This window comes from Sturnira hondurensis, unplaced genomic scaffold, assembly GCF_014824575.4.
Source record: "Sturnira hondurensis isolate 20B ecotype Veracruz unplaced genomic scaffold, ASM1482457v3 Scaffold0004136, whole genome shotgun sequence".
NCBI classification, from domain to species: Eukaryota; Metazoa; Chordata; class Mammalia; order Chiroptera; family Phyllostomidae; genus Sturnira; species Sturnira hondurensis.
Genome location: NW_028076767.1, coordinates 34877119 through 34902437, shown reverse-complemented (window position 1 = coordinate 34902437; position 25319 = coordinate 34877119). Strand labels below are relative to the sequence as shown.

At 37.0% G+C, this 25319-nt stretch overlaps 1 protein-coding gene across 1 annotated transcript in view; it reads left to right on the top strand.

Annotated features, from left to right (window-relative positions):
- Nucleotides 1-25319, top strand: part of PPP1R1C (protein phosphatase 1 regulatory inhibitor subunit 1C) — a 131911-nt gene that overhangs the window by 51922 nt on the left and 54670 nt on the right. The window contains exons 3-4 of the mRNA XM_037044341.1: nt 13570-13607; nt 16080-16140. Of these exons, the coding sequence (XP_036900236.1) occupies nt 13570-13607; nt 16080-16140 (99 nt within the window). The remainder of the gene's footprint in view (nt 1-13569; nt 13608-16079; nt 16141-25319) is intronic.

Sequence of the window (25319 nt, the reverse complement as noted above, 5' to 3'; positions counted from 1 at the left end):
AGTTTTGCTCTGACTCGGTTTACTACGTTTCATACCAGTTCTAGTCTTTCAATTAGGAATCTGCAGGTCTTTGTTTGTTTGAAATTTATGGTCTGTTTTTAAGAGGATTTGAATGATTTCCACCCTCTAGAGTCTCCCAGATGTCTTTAGCGGGGACAAGTCGTACCTTTGCAACCCCTCAGGCCTTCGGTTTTCTTACTCTCATCCCACACAGACACTGAACTCTCCCCCGGGCCCCTGTTGTCCCGCAGCAGCCCTCTGCCAGGGCCAAATAGGACTTGTCCGCCTCACTCTCTGAAATGTCTCATATGTGTAGTTCCTTTTGCTTCTGCAGGTCTTCCTGCCTCCTGTAATTCATCTTGTTTTTCTAGTTCTGATAAGCAATGGCATTGGCATGCTGTGACCTTGAGCATACTACCACAAGCAAAACCTTAAAACCTAAGATGAAGGCTGTTTCTTGTTTTCTGATTATGTCCTAGTTCTGTGACTGTCCCATGTGACTTCCACTCAGTCTCGTCGTAACTGTTCTCTTCTCACAGCCCAGGCTGTCAGTGGCAGTGTCTTCCATCTTAGTACTTAGCTTCATCAGAGGTGATCTTTGTCACCTGTTTATGACGGCTATAAATCTTAACTCTGGTTCCTATGGCCGAATTGTCTTTTAGAACTCCATTCTATCCACTGACTATGTTTCAGTTTGGTGTTTTGGACTCAAAATTGCTGCCTCTACATCCACCCCACACCCTGCAAGCCTCTGCTTGTGCACGTGTTAACTCTGAGCGGTGCCTCTGGACCACCGGCTGGGATGCCACCCTGACCTGTTCTCTGATCGTCCTGCCACAGTGGACATAAGTTATGAACAGCCTCGCTTAATCATTTTATCTTCCCAGAGCTTTGCCCCCCCAAAAAAACACCACAATTTCGTTTCACTCAGTCATTCTGTCCACCTGTCATCCAGAAACCAGTACTTATTTTTACAATAAGTGGATTACAAAACAAATGTAAAACAAAGAGGAAGTTTTAAAATAAAAACACTTAACGTAGAAGATTTTTTCCCATTTCATTTATTAATTTCGGTGTGCTTTGCTTACATTTCTCAGAACGTAAGTCCCACAACACATTTGACTGTAATTTCAACCAAATTTCATTATAGCAATCACAAATTTTTTTCTTGACTAAATTTAGAAAGAAGGAAATTTAAAACATTCTGAATGTTTCAGAGAAGCTGCCCATAGAGGTGGAGCACATTCTGCTTTTAAACAAAACCAAAACCACGGCCACACCCATCATGATCCAGCAAGACACACAGGTTGGACGGGAAAATAACCCACCTTCCCTGAATATTTTTAATTTTACTGAGAAAATTGTCTGAGAAAACGCAGCTATTGTTTCAAGCACTAGCTGAACAGCATAGAAAAAAATGGAGAAAGAACATTTGTGTGATTGAGACCTACAGGGGAGCCACAAAATAACCCAGAATTTATTTATAAAAAATATGTATTTATTCTTACATGTTTTAACTTCAGTTACCATCAACGTGCTCTCCATTTGATGCAATACACCTATTCAGACATATTTTCCTACTGCTCAAAAGAGTTTCTGAATTTGTCGATTTTAATGCCTTTGATTGCTTCTGCCATTTTTTGTTTCAACTCTTCCATATCGGCAAAGTGTTTCTTTTTGAGGATTTTTTTCATTGAAGAAACAAAAAAGTCACATGGGGTAAGAGTGTGTGTATGGAAAAGGTGAGGCACGGGGCTCATGCCTTTTTTTGGTCAGAATCTGTTGGATACTCAGAGAGATGTAGACAGGTATGCTTGTAAATCACCCACTATAAAATGGGCAAACATGTTGAAAGAGTCTCTGAAAATAATTCACTGAAACCTAACGGAGCCTCTCAGAACAATGCCAGCTGGTACCCTGATACAGATGAATTCCTAGAACACTCACCTAGTGGGGAAGCCTGTAGTAGAAGGAGTCCACCCTCTAAAAGATAATTCCACTTTTTAATCCCCCCTTGTATTCTGCAACTTTATTTTTCATGCAAAATGCATTAGCAGAGTCTCCTGAAGAAAGGAAAAATACTTTATACATTGGCTACTGAATAAAGTCTGTAAAGTTGTAGCGTTACTTTCCTGTTAGGAGATTAAAAGAGGTGAAAAATCAAACTCTAGTAAATAATACTGTGGGAGCTGGAATAATCTGATTTAATGAGAGACTTTTTAAGTCCAGAGCTATATGGGGGGAAATGGTTCTATTCATAAGAGTTAGTCATAGTTTTTCTTGGTAACTAAATATCACCACAACATCAGTTTCAGTATTTTCATGATCGACATTTACAAAAACATAAAAACAGGCAAGAAATTATTTTGTCAGCACGCTTTGAAAACTTACATGGCCTCAGTTTTTCAATTCAAACTGTGGTGTGAAAACATGAGGAATTGTAGCAACTATAACTAGATGATGATTCTCGCTGCCTAAGAAAACATTCAGAAAATAGTTGTGAATAAAAAGTTTGACAAGCATATAGGATTAAATATTGATAGGTAAATAACAAAATGACCTCTACACATTGGCTCCCACTCTTTAAGTATATTTAAACCATTTATTTTTAAATATAAAGATGCACATGAGGTGTTTTAGGTTTATTTGAGATGAATGGTTAATATTTTATAAAACTCTTTTTAAAACTGCCCATAGAGATGGAGAAATTATTTGCCCATAGAAATTATTTTGTTTTGTTTTTGAAAAACTTGTAATGACATTAACTTTAGATTGATAATGATAAATTTATAGATACCTGGTATTTAACAAAAATGTTAGCAATATAAAAATTTTAGTTTTTTTAATAGTTGAAGATAATTCGGGAGGTTAGACCTCTTTCCAAGATTTGTTTTGAGGGCTGGTGTTGAATAATTCTGTGTAAGTCTCATTGAACTCTGCCATTCCCGTCACTGCCGTGCGAAGGATCTGCCTGCAGAGGACTCTCTTAGATTCCCAAGGTGGTGTGGGGGCAATACTTTTTTTAGTTATTAGCAAAAACATAATAAACATGGAAAGTGCTATAAGTTAATGATTCAGTGCTTAATTCCAGATACCATGAAATTTAATTGGCAAAAAATTAAGAAGGCTTGAGTCAATTTTCGCTCAGGTTTTTGTTACTGTGACACACAGAGTCCATTCACCGTGGGGGATGGGCCTGCGCAGCAGAGGCTCGGGTGGTACCTTGGTGTGTCGGTCAGCTAGGCGTGCCACATTTTCCTAGATCTTAGAATTTTTTCACTTGCCCTATAGCCATTTCCCTAGGTAGGCTTTTAACTTATACTACTTAGAGAATGAAGAAAGTGGGTGGCAATCTTGAGTGTATCTCTATAAAGAGACAATCCAATGGAGGCCTCAATGTGAATGACAGAGACATTTAAAAGAATCCATCGCAACTTCCTGAAGTCCGCTCCTGAACTTCCCTCTGGGACTGACAATAGAGATGAGAGGGTCTGATATTTCCTAATCTATTACTGCAAACAAAGCCAAGGGTCGACTAACAGATTAAATCCTGGTTGTTATGACAACTGCAAGGAAGAAAATTCATGTAAACTAAATTTATCATGGTGCGGTTAAATGATAGGGTGGATAAATTGGTTCAAATGAGTGCCATTGACCACAAAAACAATTAAAATATATTTATAATAAAGTTTTGCATATGCTTTTGGTGGCCAGAATCCTGGCTCCGTGCCAAAGTCGTCAGATGAAACAAGTCTGAATGAAAACAAACCTATATCCTCCATAGAAGAATATTGAAAAATCTCAATTTTCTTTCTTCTGTTAGTGCAGGCATTCTTGGCTCTAGCCCTATCAGTTCATATTTATGTTTAGAAAATGCTAAAGGAATGCTCTGCTAAATGAAGTAATCAAGCTTGTTTCTCTTGTGTGACTTGCCACCACAGAGTGTTGGTGGTTCTGTGAAATTCAGTACTGATGTGGCGAATTCTACCGACTGGTTTACAACCGGTCACACTACTTTCTCTTCTGCCGTTCTTCTCACATCAGTAAGACAAAGGGGAAGAAGCTATTGCCACAGCACAGCAACATGTCGCTTTGCTGCTTCCACCTGCCGTTTTATAAATAAAGGGAAGAAAATTATCCATTGCATTTTAGAATTATTTTTGTTTTGTATTCTCAGCATGAAATTAACTGAAATCACAAAATATGCAGCCACTCATGTGTTATAATGTTTTTAGTAAAATAAAATATGTGATTATATAACAGACTATAATTGTAATTTGTTGACAAGTAACAAAAATCGGCTAAAGTCCTAGCAAATAATTAGAACAGCTCTCAAATGAGTGAACTAGAAAAAAGCCATATAACATATTACTAAATAAAATGTTATATTATGCATCTGTTTTTTGATATTCCCCAAAAATTCAGAGTAGGAAAGATATGAAAGTTATTTTGGAATCATGCAAAAGAAGTTTATAAGATAAAAGAAAATAATATATTTTCTAAAAAGGACTTTCATTTGGATAATCTAATAAACTCAAGACAGACATTCATAAGGAAAACTAACCAATCTCTCCAAGTCCAAAAATAATCAGAGCTTTGGAAAAAATTGCCTGCAGTTTCCACTTTTCACTCCATTTTGTGATGTGTAATATAATTTTTGATGAAACACATTTTCAACTAAAACACATACGTGTAAGAATATTCATCTTAATTTTGTTTGTATTATGTTGTATCTTTGCTTTTATTTCTATATACTCAGGAATGTATAAAGTTGATGTTACTCATAAATATAATAAAGTATAAAAATTGATCTTATTTCAATGTCTGAAAATGCCTATCTTTTTTCCTTTAGAATACAGTTTTGTACATAGAAAAACAATTTTGCTTACTGTGCTTTTGTCTTCTGGCATTTCTTATTGTAGGTGAGGTATTTTCCATGGTAAATAATGGTAAATAATTTTTTGCCAATCTGACCAAACTTTTTTATTGATTTGCAACAACAACAATAGTAATTACCTATCCGTTTTGCTCCAAACTGACTTTTTAAAGAATCAGGTGCCTATACTTGTATATAAGATTAACCACTAAGATGCAACCTTATAATGAGATGTGACCAATAAGATGCAACTTTATTATTTGACCCTTGTATTTATGGTTCAAGACAGGGTAATCACACCAAAGGCTACTTTTGTGTTAGTTGTTGTAATTTTTTTTATTTGACAATCTGAGGAAAAACAGCCAGGTATTTTCTATTTTAAAAATGATTGTGGTAAGCAGGTTGAGAATTGTTGCTTTATAGTGATAGCCACCCTATTCTCTCCCACCATTCCTAATCTCTGACAACTACTGAGCTGTTCTCCTATAATTTTTTCATTCGGGATTTTTATATAAATTGAATCATCTAGCTTGAGACAGTTTCCAGTTGACTTTTTTTCATTTAGCATTTTGTGTATAATTAGATCCATTTAATTTTTTGTTCACTGTGCCAATCTCTGTCTTTTAATTAGTGTGTTTATACCAATTTTAGTTAATGTAATTATATGTTAAGTCTTAAATCTCCCATTTTATTTTTTTGTGTTCTGGTTTTACTATTTTTTCTTTTCCTTCCCTCCTGTAGGTTACTTAAACATTTTTCAGGATTACATTTTGATATATCTATAGTTTTTGTGAGTGTTTTCTATTTGTATAGATTTTTTTAGTGATTGTTCTGTTATATGTACATAGCTTATCAAAGTTTCCTGGTGCCAACATTTTATCAGTTTGAATGAAATATCTAAATTTTATCTTAACCTTTCTTTAAGACTCTACACTTTCTTTCAGTATAATATAATATTCTTAAATATTTCCTCTATAGTTACTGGAAACCATATCAGACAGTGCTCATTTTGGTTTCAGTTGTCAAACATAATGTAGAAAACTCAAGAGGAAAGAAAATTCTATGATATTTACCCGTATTTGTGCTCTTTCCATCATTCTTTCTTCCTTGTGATTAGAGAAATTCCTTTAGCTGATTGTTTTAGTGCAGGCCTGCTGGTAAAAATTAGTTTCCCTTCATTTGAGGTTGTTTTTGTTTCCCCTTCATTCTTGAAGCATAGCTTCACTGGATATGGTATGCAGAGTAAATAGTTTTGTCCAGCACTAGAAAAATGTTGTGTTGCTTCTTTCTGAAACCATGGTTTCTGGTGAAAAACATGCACACTGTTCTTCCCTGGTGGTAAGATGCCATTTTCTCGTGCTGCTTCGTAACCACTGTCTGGTTGTGGAAGTGCCAGGGTTCCTCTGGCTTCCTTTAAAAAGAGGGAAGAAGAGGAGTAAACATTTAGAAGTTTTCTGTCTTTTAGAAAGTAGCTGTCTCTTTCCTGGTCCTTTAGTTAGAGAAAGTGGGCTTTTTTTTTTGAAATTTCTTTTTTGCTGGTTTCTTTCAGCGTTTCTGGATTCCCAGGTTTTCCAGCATTCAGTCCCGAATACGAGGGGGAGAAAGCCCAGGGAACTCGCTGATGTGCTGTGCCTCATCTCTCGAAGCCCCAGCTGCTCTGTTTTTTTCTCTATGCCTTTAGTTTCCTTATGTTTGTTAGGCATAATTCTATATCACACATACGATGTAAATATAAATAAATGCTTATATATATAAACAATTATATATTTATACATAATATCCAAGGTTTTAAAGCCATACTTAGCCCAGTCTAGAGATTTTCACTTTTATTGAGTTTTTTATTTCCGTGATTTAGAATTTTGCATTTCTAATTGTTTCTTTTTATATTAACCTGTTCTCTTTCTACTTTAGCCAAATTTTTGTTTTAACATTTTGTGAGTTTTTAAAACAATTAATATACTTTTTTTTATCTCTTGGTGGGTTACAAATATTCTCATTATAAAGACATTTTTACACTGCTCTTTTTTTTATTGTTGTTCAGTTACAGTTGTCCTGCCTTTTTCCCCCTTGCTCTCCCTACCTCACCCCCCACTCCCACAGTCAATCTCCCCCATTGTCCATGCCCATGAGTCCTCTGTCCGTGTTCCTTTGCTTGCCCTTTCCCCTCATTATCCTCTTTCCCCTTTCCCTCTGAACACTGTCAGTTTGTACTTTATTTCCAAGTCTCTGGTCCTATTTTGCTCACTTGTTTGTTTTGTTGATTAGGTTCCACTTACAGGTGAGATCATATGGTATTTGTATTTCACCACCTGGCTTATTTCACTCAGCATAATGTTCTCCAGTTCCACCCATGCTGTTGAGAAGGGTAGGAGTTCCTTCTTTCTGCTGAGTAGTATTCTATTGTGTAAATGTACCTCAGGCTTTTGATCCTCTCATTTACTTACGGGCACTTAGACTGTTTTCAGCATTTGGCTATTGTAAATAATGCTGCTATGAACACTGTAGTGCATAGGTTCTTTTAAATTGGTGCTTCAGGATTCTCAGGGTATAATCCCAGCAGTGGGATTGCTGGATCGAAAGGCAGTTTCATCTCTAGCTCTTAAAGGAAATTCCATACTGTTTTCCACAGTGGCTGCACCAGTCTGCATTCCCACTAACAGTGCACTAGGAACTGTTCTGTTTTCATTTCATGTGGAGAAAATTTGTCTTAGAGTTGCTTTTCTGGCAGTCATCCTTACATTTTTCTTTTCTTCTTATGTTTGGCAATTTAATTTTCAAGTCATTATGAAAGAGAATCCTGTCCCTCACCACTTGTGCTCACCTTTCCTTATTAATGTTCTTGAGTCTTCCTTCATTCAATACCACAGACTTTTAATCTGGAATCAGACCTTACTTTGGATCTCAGGTCTCCTGTTCCATGGTGATTTTAGAAATAGAGTGAGTATAGTCACTGAGCCCATGGTGCCTTGTTCCAAGTTGTCTGCTTTTTCTTGTCTTCCTGGATTCAGCGATCAGTGCCTTTTCTCAGCCTAAATTATAGAGCCCTCCTCTAGTTTAGTCAGCAACACTGCCTTCTGTCCCTTTGTTCTCTTGAAGTTGGTCCCTTTACTCAGGAAAATAAGTCCCAGCTGTCTTCTGCTCCTACAGCTGAAGTATTTCAGGCCAGTAGGTTTTCACCAGCTTATTGCATTTTTGTTTTTCTTATGTTTATGATCCATAGAGATATCTGACTAAACTTTGACTTCCGTTGTATTGCTTTAGTCATCTCTTTTTACATTTAATCTGTCATTATTATTGCTTTTGAGCAGAAGAATCTTCAAAGCATAAACTTATAACACTTTTTATTGGAAGTACTCCAGTTTCCTCTAAACTGACTTTCCCCCTCATATTTCCAAAATAACTGCCTAAAATAGAGATTCGAATGGCTCTGCTATCTAAATTCATCAAAAGTCTGTATCTTTTGGTTTATTGCTAAGAAACTACATCTCTCCTTATGAAAGCATTCTGTATATGAGTCAGTGCTTTTCTGAAGCCAATATTCTGAATAAATGATGCATTTCCACAATTGTAGTAATTGTCTGAGGCTGATATTGATAAAATAGTATACTAAATTTGACTATCATTACTTACTTTTATTTTTTGATATACGAAGTCTTCCCAGAAGGTATCCAACCATGTAATATGAAAAAGTGGAGGCAGTTATTGAAGAAGATACAAGATACAAGAAACATTGTACATGGAACAATTACATCTCAGTCCCCTTCAAAGTAGGCACCTTGTGACCTCACACACTTCTCCCAATCACCATCAGCTGCCCCATCATATTTTCACGAATTTCATCAACAGTCTGAAACATCTTTTTTTTCAAAGGTGATTTTAGTTTGGGGAAAAGCCAGAAGTCTCAGGGCCCCAAATCTGGGCTGTAGGAGGGCTGAGTCACCTCACTGATTTGATGAGGTGACTGTATGAGACATGATGCACGAGCAGATGCATTGTCATCATGAAATTGCCAGTTACCAGTTGCCTGTGGCTGCAGCCTTCTGAATTATTTTGTGGAGGAATGTCCAGGTTTAATGCAAAATTTGATGCACATTTGTTGCTCTACTGTCTCAGTCATTTTCAATGTGAAGGCCACACGGTACACGTGCTCACTCAGCAGTGTCCACGTGCCCCACTGACTAGTAGAGTAAAGTCATCATTGTTCACCCAGGCACATTCCATTCCACTCTGTTTGGCTGCCAGGTTACATCGATGCCGTGCAAACTGTTCTCATTATATTAACAATAGCTGGACTTTTTCTAGACAGATGTCATACATTGTTCTTGATCCAGATACCTTCTCAAAATCTAAAAATCAAAAATATAAAATATATACATCCTTGTTTTTCTGCCAAGGTTACCTTTTAAATGAATGGGGCAATAATTATAAGAATTCTAGTGCCTGTAGTAACTTGGACCTGGTAAGCTGATTTAAGAGGCTTGTTAAACACAGCCTGTGTTTAACAAGTTTGCAAATCAAATACTTATTTGTTTGTATGTATTTATTTTTTTCAATTACTGTTTATATTCAATATTATTTTGTATTTGTTTCAGGTGTACAGCATGTGGTTAGACATCAAATACTATTTATTCAGGACTTAGTATGAGTAACTAATTGTACTAGTATCGTATTTTGTAGTATAGAGAAGCAGCAAGCAGAAAGTCTTATATTAAGAAACATAGCTTTAAAATACTGATATAGTTATTTGGCAATCTGTTATTATGTGTCAGCTATGCTACTGTGCTAAGAGCTGTGAAAAAAAATCAAACATGGAAGCTAGTCCCCATTTCCTTCCAGGTTATTTGAGAAGGTTAAGCAATAATGACCACAGTACAGGGCATACTATGGTGCGCACTATGACACAGGCATAGAGGAAGAGGGCTGCCAAGTGAGAAGAGGGGAGACGTAATTTAGGAAGAATTCTCAGAGGATATGTCATTTGAACAGAACTTCAAGGAATGGCAGCACAGTATTTGGTGAGGGAGGAACATTCTGAGTATGAGGAGCGAACACACAGAAGCAGCAGGCGGGGGGGGGATGGATAATCAAACAGGTACTATTAGTATTTTCTTTTATACTTTGTTCCTCTTTTCCCCAACATTTAGTCAGGAAACAAATCAAAGCTAAGAGCTCTCTTTATTTATTGAACTTATTGGAAATCATTTCACTCCTCATTTTTCCACGAATATAACCTTGCCTACCTTCATCTTTCAACAACTTTAATTGAACATTGAAAATTTCTCTTCATAACCTTAATCCTGCCTTTTTCTCTCTAGCTCTTTAGTTGTCTCCATAACATTTTTTAAAAAATCCTCACCTGAGGATATATTTATTGATTTAAGAGAGAGAAAAAGAGAAAGACATCAATGTGAGAGAGAAGCATCGGCCTCCCACACATGCCCCAACGTCAGTAAGTCCCCTGATCATGAATCAGATGCACATCCTGTACACATTTCGGGGGCACAGAATGATGCTCCAACCAACTGAGCCACCCAGCCAGGGCTACCATTTTGAAAAATTATATATTTTCCATGAACTTTCTTTCAGTTGCATTACCTACCATTTTAATAATGACTATCTGGTGTCCTTCAAATCATATGTAGAATCCCAACAGTAAAAACAGAGCATATGCACAGGGTGAAATCATATTCACGTTTTGTGATTTTTATTTATTTATTTTTTGATCAAGTTTTTATTGATTGATGATTTATTTATTATTTTTAGAGAGAGGATAAGAGAGGGAGAAAGAGAGGGAGAGAAACATTGATCAGTTGCCTCTTGCATATGCCCTGACTGAACCCACAACCCGGGCAAGTACCCTGACCAGGAATCAAACCAGCAATTTTTTGTCTTATGAAATGACACCCAACCAACCAAGCCACACCAGCCAATGTGTTAATAGATAATTTTTTAAGAAAAGTTTTAGATTTACAGAAAAAAACAGAAGGCACGTTGAGTTTCCATTTATCTCCCTCATTATGATCATTTCACATTAGTCATTGAAGTATTATATTGTTGCAATTAAAGACCAACAATGATATATTATTATTAATTGAAACGCATACTTTATTCAGATAGCCTTAGTCTTTACCCAATGCTGTTTTCATGATACTCCATTACATTTAGTTGTCATGTCTCCTTACACTCTTTTTAGATATGACAGTTTCTCACTTTCCTTCTTTTTGATGATTAGGTTAGCTCAAGTTCTCCAGAGAAACAGAGCCAATAAGATATAAAGAGACATATCAAAAGAGACTTATTATGAGGGATTGGCTCACATGATTATAGAGACCATTAAGTCCCACAATTTGTCATCAGTAAGCTAGAGGCCTAAGAAAGCCAATAGTGTAGCTTCTCTTGAAATCTGAAGGCCTTAGAACCAGGGTGGGGGCAATAGTAAAAATTTTGGTGTAATTCTGAGGTGTTAAGGTTTTATCGGGTCTTTTCAGAGCTTGCATCTTTCTTTGGGCATGCATAGTTACTTTCTAATTTCTTCTGATGTGCAGAGGCTTTTGAATTTCATAGACTTTAATGTCTGGCTCAGAAAATGAGAAAAAGAAAAAAAACAAAGGGAGGGGGAAAGGGCACTAATTTTTCAAATCTCCAGAAGTCATTTCAGCCTGAGGCTGAGGAACTTCTAACTTGGGCGGGGGGTGGGGGGGGGCAACCACAATGGCTGCTCTCCTCCGAGATCAGAGGAGCAATCAGTGGTCAGAAGACAGATCTCTCGTATTTGGAGGACAGGATCATCTTTACTTGCCCTGGCACCCACAGACTGTGTGCAGGCTTCTGTACTATGTGCCTGGCTGCCTGCCATGGAGTTGGGAGTAGGGCAAGGGTAAGTTGACTAAAATTAATTAAAATTGACCTTCCAAGTCTTCCCCGGAAATTGCAATTCTTCAATAGTCTCCAGAGTTCCAGAACAGTTACATCAAACACATTTTTCCAATACAGTTGTTGTCTAGTATTCCTGGTGCTTCCTGTTCCATCTTTCCAGCATCACGTCTCCGCTCAGATTTGTCTGAGGTTTGCCTATGAGTAGACTGAGGTCATGGGTTTTTGGGAGGCAGGTCACTGAGGTAAAGTGCCATCTTCATCACATTGCATCAAGAATTCATACTATTAAGATAATTTCTGACTGTTGGTGTCGGCCTTGATCATCTGGCCGAGGTAATGCTTGCCATGTTTTTCTACTGAAAAGCGTTTATATCCACATTCTCCCTTTTCAAACTGTGCTCTTTAAAAGGAATTCCCTCTGATGTCAGATGGGCACTACATTTATTAGGGTGATCATTTTGTAAGTTATATAAATGTTGTATTACTATGGTGTACACCTAAAACTAATATAAATTTTATGCAATCTGTAATAAAAAATATAAATAAATAGAAATTTACCCTGTGCACCCATACTTAAAGACTGAGGGGTTAAGCTCTCATTTTTTCATATTTTTAATTCCTAAAAATAGGCTTCGGATGAAATGAGGAAGGCAGAGATGGGAAAAACATTGAAGTTCATGAAGATCAAGGGAGTTGTCATGACAGAAAAGTAGAAGAATCATATTAGGAATTACGTGTGCACTCCAGTGACTTCTTCATTAAACAAATTCCTCGGCTACAGTCAAGACTCTCTAGGCTTTCTATAGTTTTCTATCTGTTTGTATACCTTCCACCTCTTAGTTTCTGTAGTTCTCATTCTGTTGTAGTTCAGAAAGTTTTCCTTGTTCTCATAGTCTTTTCTATTTCCTTTTCTTTTAGACTTTATTTTTATCACAAGTAGTTTTTTTCAAAATCTGATGAAATTGTATTGCCTATTTTTAAATATTGATTTCAATTAAATTAAAATTGCACCCTTTAAAAATAATCAGACAATTGTGTTCACAGCTTGTGTATCCATATAACCTTCCCAATTTAATAATAATCTATTAAAGTAAATGGAAATATCCTTACATCAGTCAGTGAATCTCAAGAAAGTCCATGATCTATTCTTGTCTTGTTTTGTACTTTTGTATGAGTTGCTTTGACTTGAGTTAGTCCTATTCCTTTTGTGAATTTAAATGTCTTGAACGCGTTCTAACTAACCAATACTCGGACCTTTCCAGACCATTTCTATCTCCATCTCCATCTTCAATGACAATATTCTTTGAATCATTATGCTTAGTTGACCTTTGCATTTGTCTCTCAAAGTAAGGAATTTCTTCTGAGATCAAATGATTGTGCCAAATGAAAAAGGTTTGCTCTGTGTAAGGGCAAACTCGAGGAAGTTCGACACAGAGGCTACAGTCTGGAGACAGTGGCAACAAAACCCATGAGTAGGGGAGGTTGTTCAGGCCTTAGCGCTGTAGGGTTGAGGACGCCAACGGTCGTTCCAAGAGTCATTTCCCTGTCCCCCTTCCTAGACTGCTGGAAGGTGGGCAATTTGGAATTTCAGGCAAGATTTTTTTATTGACTTTTTCAAAAGCTTTGGGAGAAGATGATCTCAGGAGGAAACCGCCTCTTTCTGCTCCCCTTTCCTTCTCAGCTGTTAGACTAGGCCACAAATGTTATATAAGCACAGGCCATTATTAAATCATGTCGCTCTCTGTTGTTGAAAATATTAATGATAGCATAAGAAAGAATATCACCTTTCTAATAAATTATACCTACTTCTCTTGCAGAAATAGATGACAAGAGGGTGACCAACACACAAGCAGAAGTAAGTTTTCTTACAATTTGTGTAAACAGGTGTTCAAATCAATAAAAAACACTTGCTTGATTTTTTTGCAATATAAAATGTCAATATAACTGTGATGCAAAATTATTTAGTTTGCTTTTCCTGACTGAACATGCAGTATAATTTGCAATGAGATCTCTGCCTGTAGGGTGCCTTAATTCTCAGTGCAATCTAACCCTTGAAAAAAGTTATAAAATAAACCATTGTCTTTAATGGTAACAAATGCTATCGATAATTTCAATGTAGTGCCTGCTGGCATATGGCCATCACGGGTTGGGGATAGCCAATGCTGAAATTCTGAAGCAAAAGTATGGGGCAGGCACTGCTTCCAGCGTTCCGGGGTGTGGAGGGAAGAGCACATCATGAGTCTCCAAAAGCACACGTGGGAATTCAGATAGAGAATAGGAGCCCGGGGAGGCTAGCAGAACTGATAATATAGAATAGAGAGAGCGGAAGTAGGTAAACTTGCACCCAGAAATGAAGCAAATATTTAATGAGTTGCATGCCAACTTAGTTAATTTTTATGGCTACATAAATAGGCATATAGTAAATATGCAGAAAAATGTAGAAAGACAAAATATCAAATACTATAAATTTAATGAGATTGTGTGTGGGAAAATGTTTTGGAAATTAAACTGTCACGTACATATGGTTTTTATTACTTAGGTTTTACTACTGTTATATAACAAATAGTCTTTTCTAAAGAGTTAATTTCCTACTTACCATTTGAATATGTGTGTACAAATAAATACATAAGAAATCCAGAAAAATATTGCTTTGCAAAATCAGCCAGGTGTGACTGAACACAGTAGAGGAATGGCAGAAATACCAACCATCCGCACATTTATGCTGATGTAGACTCACCCTGCCCGTACCTGTGTGTAATACACTGGTACCAAAACATTCTATTCTGGAAAAATTTTCTTGTACCATTTGTTTGGTTGATACAAGTTTGGCAATTGTTTGATTTTGTCTTTTTATTTAAAAAAAATATTAGTACTTATTTAAGACTCACTTAATTTGCTAAATAAACTAATGTTAAAACATCATTTATCAATCCTGTTTTCCCTTTATTTGCAAAAAGTTTTGGTTTTAGTATATTTTCATGTTCTATATTTTATTCAAATATATCTTGCAGTGACAAGATAGAATTTTAAATTAATTAATTGAGTCAATTAAGTAATCTAAATTTATTGATACCTAAATACATTTTATTAATTTTTTTTTACTTCAATGGATTGTTTTTGTGTCAGGTAAAAAACAATATCTTGATTACACTTTGAGGACAAGTAAACTTCAGTATGAACCAGGAAAGATGCCTCAATTTCTATTTACAACTTTGTGAAACAGCTTCTAGGAGTTTTTTAGACTGTACATTATATTCTTTCTAACATATGTGACAAGCCTAGAGTAATTCCCCAAAAGTATCCTCTAACTATTTATACTTGAGCTTCTCAAAGCAAAAATTATTGTTCTAGATATTAAAGCCCCCACATCTGACATACTGTAATAAAAATAGACACCATTAAAAGGGAGTATTTGACATAATCTGATTTGAGTATAGGCCACATATATTATTACTATAAATAATATTATATATACATACACAGCATGGGTATAAACTAGACAGGTGCAGTTATATATAGATTTTCTTCAATAAATGCAGTTGGCCCTTCCAATCCATGGATTTTGCATATACAGATTCAACCAACTGTGGATTCAAAACAGTATTTTCTCATTCTCAATCTCAATTCTCCAACTCCAGATTCCTCACCAGGGTTTGAAAATACTTGTTTCTTTAAGTGGTTGGTTGAATCTGCTCCTGTGGAGGGCTGTTTGTGGCCAAGTCAACTGTCTGGGGCTTCGGTGTTCATAAATCCTGACGCAGTGCGCTTAGATAAGAGTGCTAAATAACTGTTTTGTTAGATTTATCTTTAGAACATAGAAAAATGTAATCTTAACACTGTAATTCTAAGTAAATGTGCATATGAACCTATCAATTCCAGAGGGTTGTACATTGGTGTTACTGGCCAACCACCCTCCTGACCCCTCCAGAACCATTTGACAATCCTGTGTCAGGGTCATTATCTCATGGGCATAACTTTTGGAGTATATTTTGTCCTGGCACTTATGTTTTCGTTTTAAATGGAAGAGATTAGTGTCTCCTGTTCTCTTTCTTTTAGCATGAAACAATGTTATTAGGTGAGAAAATAAAAAGCAATTTTAAGACCACAGTGGATGAAGAGTTTTATAAGATACATGCCATAGCTTCATTTGTCCTTTAACACTTTATTACCAGTGAACAAGTATATAATTTCTCATTGATTAGAGTTCTGTTTTATGAGGGGGACATCGGAAAGCTTTTTTAAATACAGAACAGTGTTTAATTCCCTCAGACAACTGATGGCATTGTCTTTGTATGCAAACATAAGACTTTCTTCTTTTTGTCCACAGTCACAGAATGCATCCCCTAAGCAAAGGAAGCAGAGTGTGTACACACCGCCCACCATGAAAGGTACTGTTCAGGGACTGTTTCGGGTACTGTGTTGCGAGTGTTGAGTTCGTAGCTGGCAGGCTGTTCTCAAGGGCTGTATGCTTGATAATCACTGAGATCTACTGTGATAATCACTGAGATCTCAGTGCTACAACTTAGTAATGTGAACTTTAGTAAGATGCTGTCTATTTCAAACTTGGTATCAAGAGTAAAACAGGTGCTTGAAGAGAGGAAAACTAGAGTCAGATGATCCAAAATAATAACTAGAGTCAGAGGATCCAAAATAATAACAAAGACTTTTCTTAACCCTTCCTCTCATATTTTCCTTGCGGTTATTTTCCCAGAATCCCTAATTACTCTTTCCAATATTGGCAGATGATTGTCACTTTTTTCTTGGCTTAAACAAAGTAGAATTTGGGGCAGATTTAATGTAAAGTGTTGCCTCATTGCCTTGTGTTGGGAGCAGCTCTAAGAAACCCAAACACCTGTTAGTTGTACATATAACAGCTGTTAGAATAACAACTAGGAATGCTAACTTAGACTCTGGCTTTATTGCAGAATTTTCTCCCCAAATTGGAACTGCTAAAAGAACATCTAAGTGCATCAGAATTTTGACCAACATCAATTCCAAGAAAGGCTTCTTTTATTTCTCACACCCAAATGTTCCTGACATAAGGCAGAGTGTGTCTAGTCCAGTAGCTCGTGTTCCAGTCTGGCGTGGGGCCGTTGGCCCAGTGGTTGATTGTGTAGTCATCCAGCGTGGTTTCAGCTGCAGGAGAGGCCAGCTGGGCATCTTCCTCTGGAGTCTGGAGAAACGTCTAAATTGAGAGTGCTGATTTGCACTCTGTATTCTCTCTAGATTTGGGACCTTTATAGGGATGTGGGATATAAATGGACACATTAAGAGCTACTTTCAGTAAACTTCCTTCCTGTGCAGCTATAAAACATGTTTGCTTATTTGTAAGACTGTGGTACATAATCCAATCATCAGCATTGTAGTTTATGCCATTGTAACTATTGAGACTATCAGGCATTCTTCTCTGAAGATAAATGCATCACTTTGAACATACTTTCCCTATTGTAAGTAGGGAAAGTACAAGTATATCTTGTCTTTCAAGACATATCAGTTTTGGTAGAAATGGGCAACAATGAAAGATACATGTTCAGTAACTTAATGATTTCCTCTGTTCTATTTTTAAGCTTAACTAACTAAAGTATTACTGTTCTCATGTCCTCAGAGAATAATTATTTTTAAAGGGAAGTATTAAAACCAAGGCCCCAAGGGCTCATGGTTTTTATTATATTTAGTTCTTAAATGTCATAAGAATGTGGGATCCTAACATTTAGGAAATTTAGTCACATTGAATGTTTTCACATGTACTCTTACTATGGTCAAGCTTTCCAAGATGGTCATTCAATGATAATCATTTTTGGCCATGAGTTAGGGCTTGAGGGACCACAGTAATTCTTTCAATAGACTATCAAGGTGTTATTACAAGCCACTTAGATAGATCCTCATCTATAACTAGTAAGTACTTAAGTAAGTCTCTTGCTTCTGACAAAAGAAAAGAGGAAACTAAATCAACATGTTTTTTTCAGTTCACCTGTCCCTAAGAGCTAGAAATAAATTCTGTCTTTCAAGACAGAATTAAGAAATGGTAACATATGGTACTTGTGAGCACATTGCAAAGCTTCAATCATAAGAAAGATGAATTAGCAAAGGAAATGTTATTGAGGTACTGAATATAACACTATAATTGCTCTGAAATGTATATAATTCTTCAAATTGCATTGGAACACACAATTGTTGAGTGTAAAACAACATTTGCTGGCCAAGCAAAATAGCAACAGATATGATTAAGAGTTCTGAAAAAATAATCACTGACAAAAAGGCCAACTAGAGCTCATGAAAGACTCAGTAAGTAACTGCTTTAACAAAATAAAACCAAATTAGCAAGACTCCTTTAATCTCCTCTCTTATTAGGTTATGAAGAGTTACTGGGTACAGATGCCAAAGTGGCAGGAAAAGAAAGATGCTACATCCCACGTATGTCATTTCAATTAATGCAGAGTGAGGCTACTCTCTGGTCTCTTACATTCATTTCTTCTCCCCTCTCTCACTTGCTATGCTACTTATGACTCCACGAGGTTTCAGGAAACAAACATGTCTAGGTTACATCTTATAATGTAAGTGCTATATGAGGGTGCATGGAAAGAAATAGAGCAGAGGAAGCCATTTAACAGGCATACTGTCAAAACTGATATGCTGATGACTCCCAAATTTCTACCTGCTGTCCTAATATTGTCTCCTGAACTTCACACCCTCATTTCCAACTAGCTACCAAAATTCTTCATTGACTTTTACTAGGTTTCTAAAATGCAATGTATCTAAAACCAAATGCATTGGCTTTTTTTGGTTTGTTTTTTTTCCCCATCTCAGTAAATTGTGTTCAGCTGTTGAGAACAAAAACCTTTGTGTGATCTTTGACGCCTCTTCCTTACCCAACCTGTTAGCTACACTTGTTAGCTGTAATTTCATAGTGCATTCTTTACCTGATGACTTTTTATGTTTTCCAAAGCTACTACTTTGTGCAAGCCAGCATTCTTCCCTGCCTGGGCTTCTGCAGTAGTGTTCTCATCTGTCCAATTTTGCGCTTTCCCCTCTACAATCTCCACCACGTAGAAACCAGAGTAATTCCTCTAATTCACAAATGTGATCACGCCACCCCCTTCATCAAAATCCTCAGTGGCTATCTGTTACATTCAGAATAAAATTACTAATTTAACCATGGCTTACAAGTGCCAGAATGAGTTGCATTTGTGTCCTTCTTTGATCTCATCTTTCTTCATGCTACTCTTTGTTCATTGATATCCAACATTATGGATTTTTTTTTTTTGCTGTTCTTAAGAATGCCAAACAGAGTTGCATTTCAAAGCATTTATTACTTCCCATTTGTTCTTCCTGGAATGCTCTTTACCCAGTGGCCTTAGATGTGGCTCAGCTCATGTTACCTCCTCAGACAGGCCTTTTTATCCTGGTAATTAATTGCTCCTTCTACCATCATTTTCTACGTCCTTGCACACAGCCTTTCCCCCCCCCATAATACTCAGTGTAATGTACCTAGAATGAGGTGTCTATGCCAGGCACATAGTAGGGGCTCAATAAATACTTGTTGAATAAATAAACGAATGAACCAAGGAATTCAGCCACATTGCCATCTGATCAGAAGAAGGTATCTCTTGAGCTTTGTTCCACTGCTTGTCATACCCGTGTCTCTGCTTGTTTCTCTTGCTATCTGATTCTCCCTTAACTTTGAGTTGTTTCTACCCATCCATATGTTTTTGTTTTCCAGGTATAGTTTTTACCACTCCCCCCTCCTCTGGCCAAAGATAAAATCTGATTGGGTAAATCAGTACTATCCAAAATGATTAAACATTGGGCTGGATTCTTAAGAAAGGTCATCACACAGACCGACCGACCACTGGAACAATTAAGTTGTTGCCTTTGGCAAGGGTCTGTTTCCTGAATCAATTAGTTCATGGCCAAGGTGGCAGCATCCTATGGCAAACATGGAAATGTAAACAGAAAGATTTAAATATAGCTTTCCTTTCCCAGGGTGTTTCATGGCTTGTGTAACGCATTTGCTCCTAGAAAGTAATAATAGATTTAATACTCACTCTGGCTTCCTATTCATAAACTTATAGGCACTCAAAGTTGTCAGGGAGCTTAAAGTTTAACTAGAGCAACTATCCAGTAATGACTGAATATTTTCACTGCGTTTAACCTGAGGGTATTAAATTGGCTATATTTTCTTGAATAGTCTAATATTTTAGGCCTGGGGTGAAGCTAAATAATGAAATGTTTAAAGCGATTCTGTGGCAACAAATCTAAAGATCGACCAGACTCAGGTATCTATCCAATCAACTACCAGATGTGTCTTTCTTGGGTCCTGGGTAGATATCTCATGGACATCAAAGAAATCATAAGATCAAAATTAACATGTTCAAAATTTACCTTTTGATCTGCTCCACAACAAGTCAATTTGTCCTCAAGGGTTTCCTTTCACAGGCAGTGTTTTCATCTTCCCGGGTATGTTCCTGAGTTCTGGGAGCCTTCAGTGACCCGCTCCAAGGTCTGTGATTGCATCCCATTAGCGTCTCTTCACCTTTCCTTCCTCTTCTTTTATCTCCAGGGCCACCACCGAATTTCAAGTCACAGTCATCTCTTTGTCAGGATCTAGTCTTTCTCTTTTCACCTCGCATTCATTTTCTACATGGTAGCCAAAGTGAACTTTTATTAAATGTATTTTTCCCACTATCATTTATCCCCCCTAGACCCTCTTCCACCTCCACCCAGCCACCTATCCCTAGCAATCACTACACTGTTGTCTGTGTCCATGAGTCCTTCCTTTCTCCCTTTGTTTTCCTCTTTGGTCAAGTAAACTTTTGACACACAAAAATGCCTAAGTTGCTTTTCAGTTAAAACTCTTTGACAGCTCCCCATGGCCATCAGATAAAAACTCCTGTTCCAGAGTGAGGTTTTCAAAGCTTACTGACCACCCCCTACCCCCACATACCCACTAAATCGAAGCTATTTTGGCATTTTGCTGGCTACTAAATGCACCAGGCCCTTTGTGATTCACGGAAGAACTTGAACCCTCCTCCCTTCACCTAGAGTGTCTTCTCTTGTCCACTTCTTGTCATCATTCTTCATTTGGCTCACTCCTACTGACTGATTATTCAGGTCCTGTATTTAAAGGTCAGTTTCTGAAAGAAGCGTTCCTTAACCCTCCACTCTGAATTCTCTATAGCTGTACTTCTCTATCGATAGTTAGAAATTGCCTATGGTTATTTCATTGCAAATAATCACGATGTCCAATATTTTATTTAGTGACTGTCTCTCCAGCTAGACCAGAAGTTGAGTGATCTATGTGGCAGCAGTAACAGGGTCTACTTTGTCCTCAATCATATCTGCAGGGCTTAACATGGTTATGTAACCACGCGTAAATGTAAGCCGTGCTTACAAATATGCTTTCCAATGAATTTTAAATATATACTCAACACTATTGTTGATGAATGAATCATTTCCTTAGGAAAACCACTTTCTCTCCAATCTGTATTAGAAACATCTTTTCTCTATCGAAGTCCCTAGAAATTTATACTCGTGGACTCTTGTTCTGTATCATGTTACCATTTGTGGCAATTTTAAAAATGAGAACTATGCAAGTATCTCAAGATATCTATCAAGTACTTGCTTCATCCTTCATTTTCTTCTTTCCAGGTTTTAATTATCCAAAAGTCAATTATGTTTGCCATTTAGTCCTTTCACATTCATTCTTGAGCTTCTAATAAGCTCAACTTTGTCTGTGTCATTCTAGACATACATCATTCAAAATCAACCTAATATTTAAGGTGTGGTCTGATCAGACCAGAGTCAGACTCCAGTTAGGCCTGTCAGTGTCTTCATCCCAGATCATTTAATTCTGTTAATGCAACCAGAAACCTTATTAGCTTTTTCTGACAGTCATATACATTGGTGACAAATGATAGCTTAGTATAAATTTGAAACTTTCAAGCCTTTTTCATGCACTGCTATTAAACCATATTATTCACCAGGAATTTTACCTTTGAAAATTGTTTGTTTTTTTAAACCAAAAAAAGCAATTTCTTCCTCTTGTTAGAATAAGGCTTATCACATAAACATGTCATATTTCGTATCATGATTCTATCATCCATTCTCTTTTCTATTATTTCAATTGTGTGTCATCTGTGGACAAGATAACTTATCTTTGGTACTTTTAACCACACCGGTTATAAACTTAAGAAACAGCAAAGGGCAAAGAGAGGGTCCTGAAGCACACATCTCCCTGTAGTTGACACTGACCACCACCCCAATGTCACCACCTCACCAGTTATCAAGTAGACACATATATTCTATTCCTTGAAACCAGAGGGTATTATGAATGCTCTTGTTAGATACATTGTTTTATTTCAGATATCTTGTGCTGACTGCACTTGTCATCTATATAGATGAGTCATAAGTTTATAATGCATATTATGTAAAAAATGGCAAAAGTTGAAGTTCGTATAGATAACAGACTCACTTCTTTATTATTCACTTTTCTATTATAGTGCTTTATAATTATATAAGTAGAAAGTTCCGAACATTATCAGAAAAATGATAGCTGGTTATTGTATACCTATGTGCATTTCTCTGGTGTTTACATGGTGGTCAGCCCTGTAATTTGCAGAACAGCCAATTAAATTATTGTTGGGTAGCTTGAATCATGTTTTCGGAAAAGCAAAGTAGGTTTTAATCTTGGGACGGGAAATGACTGACTCATTTCAACCCCCATTTCATGTTTATGTGTGTTTTACTGGAATGCGATTGCCTTCAAATTGAGGAAAGCAGAGCCAAGTGCTATTGATTTAAAAGAAAATCTGAACATAAAACAAAACAGCTGACTGAAAAGTGATCTTGTATGGCAGGGCCTCTTTGTATTACATTACCACTCTTAATGCATAGCAAGTCATTTTTCTTCTCTTCTGAAAAACATTCTCTTCCCCTCATTCTTCATAGTTGCTTTAATGGAATATTTAGCTGCATTAGTGTCCAGAGGTGGTTCTTTGAATGCTTGTGACAATAATTTCTACATTTTTTTACTTCAAGGGTGGTTGTGATCTTGATATTTTATCGCCATTTTGCCTCTTTTCATAATAAAGCAGTAGATGCAAAGAAGGAACAACCCAGGGAGTGAAAAGAGTCAAACTGGCCCCAATAAGAGGTTGATGTGGCAAGGACGTGACCGGTAATATTAACTGAAGGATGATCTTCAGATCGGGGAAGGCTGTTGATGATAACGATTTCCTGGACCCAACATAAAAGGACATGGACTTTGGGGTCAAGTGACCAGTGTTCAAAGTTCAGCACCACCACTTACTAACTGTTGTAATTGAGCAAGTCAGCGAGTTTAACCTGTCTCTGCTCTCTCCAGTGAAGAGGAGGTAACAGCAAACATCTAGAATTGGGACAAAATGAAACAATATATGTGAAGAGAATACTTACAACAGGCATGCACTATGTGGGGAATAATTTGAATAATGGTTTGAACCCTGGATTGAGTTAAGCAGACGCCTCCTCCATTTCAGAATGGAGGAAGGAGGGGAAGAATGGGGGAAGGAGCCTCGGGAGAGAGATTAAGGAGGGCTGATGAAAGCCCTTGGAGGAGAATGAAATATCTGATGGAGCTGTGCTCTCATCCCAGTGGGGGTTGAGAAGTCAGGTTTAGAGGTGCCTGGCCCTAGTAAGCATGTGGTTACCAAGCCTGGTGACATTCACTCCACTTTCATTTGCACCAGTCTCGGGTGCATTTGTGGAGTTAATCTTTTACCTTGCATGTCCCTTTAAACAAAATCTGGCTTTTGCTTCAATTCACCTAGCTTCTCTCCTCAAACACAGCGTCCCTTACTTTCCAGGTAACTAATAACCCTCTCAGAGGTGCTGATATATTTAAATAAATAAATCTTGTACTATAAAGAAAGCTTAAGAACAAAGTGATGGTTAATGGTGAATTCGGGGATACTAAAGATTATATAATAAATATTTCTAGCCAGAAGGATGAGCAGGGAATCACATCAAAAAAATTCAGCCTGTAACTAATCAACGTAGGCAGATTGATGATAATTATATTGAATGTCTATTTTACTCTTCCTGATTTCAAGGCTCTTGTAATTATGCCAAATAATATTCAAAATGAATAGACCAGCCTGTTCTCATCACTCTCCGCACACTGAAAATCAAAGGCAGGGAGAGAGTGTAGCAAGATCTTTTAGCTTCTCTTTTCACAGTGCATTCTTTTTTTCCTTCTTTCTTTTTTTGAGAGAGAGGGGAAGGGAGAAAAAAGAGGAGAGAGAAACATCACTCATCACTCAATACTCAATACTATATTTTGTTGCTCCTCACACACCTTCAGCTGGGGGCCTGGCCCATAACCCCACACTGCCTTCTTTTTTAAACATTTCTGTCCCTCTGTGGGTGTTCTCTAGGTATTCATCACATTTGCTTTTCTAAACCATGTTTTTTGTTTGTTTGTTTGTGCTGGCTCAGTTTACTTACTGTGTAGGGTGGGGCTTACTTATGCAACTGGAGACACATTTTCACAGATTTCTAGATAACAAGGAACATTCTAAATATATATACAAGTCTTGTTTATTTAAAAGAAAACAAGAACACACTTCTATTTTGAGATCCACTTCCTTCACTTGTTTAATTTCTTCCACTAAGTTTTATGTGCATCTTTCCTTCTGTCTTTGAATGCAGAAGGCAGAGTCAGCTTGGAGACCTGATCTGAGTGTGTACCTTTTGGAAAGTCACTAAGATGTCCTCTTATTATGAGATCAACATCAAGAGTGAAGCAAGAGGAAAATGCCAGCAAGTATTAGTGAGCTTCTTATTTTATGTAGTATTCATGGATTGGTAGGCTAAAAGGTCTCAAGGACCTTGAGATGAATTAAATTGCAAACTTGAAATTTGGAACAAGAAACTTAATCTCATGTAGTGCCACTTACATTTTGAAAAGGAGACCACTATTTGTGAGTATAGTTCTATTCATGTGTCTATATATATTTACCAATTTCAAAATTAATCTTTTAAATTTGCATCACTCTGTATAAATAATATACAACTTTTAAAATGCTTCCTACCACCCTGGCCAGGTGGCCCAACTGCTTGAGCATTGTCCTGTGCTCCTAAATGTTGTGGGTTCAATCCCCAGTCAGGGCACATGCCTAGATTGTGGGTTTGATCCCTAGTCAGGGCGTGTAGAAGAGGTAACCAATCGATGTTTCTCTTTCACATCAATGTTTCTCTCTCTGTCTCTCTCTTTCCCTCCTTCCTTCCTCTCTAAAAAAATCAATGAACATATCCTTAGGTGAGGATTTAAAAAATTCCTTTCTATTTTAGAAGCAAGAGAAGAGATGAACTTTTGGATTTAGTTTAAACAGTGTCTTTAGGTCTTTCCCAGATATGCAAATAGTAAAATTCATTGGTCTAAGCACTAATAACATATTGCCACAAATCACATATGAACCTCCACTGTCTGTCGAGTGCCACATTAATGTGGTGTGGCTGCAGAGAAGAGTGAAGTCCCTGCCCTCTGGGAGACCAGTCTAGAAGCAACTGCAAGCAGGCAGGTAGAGCT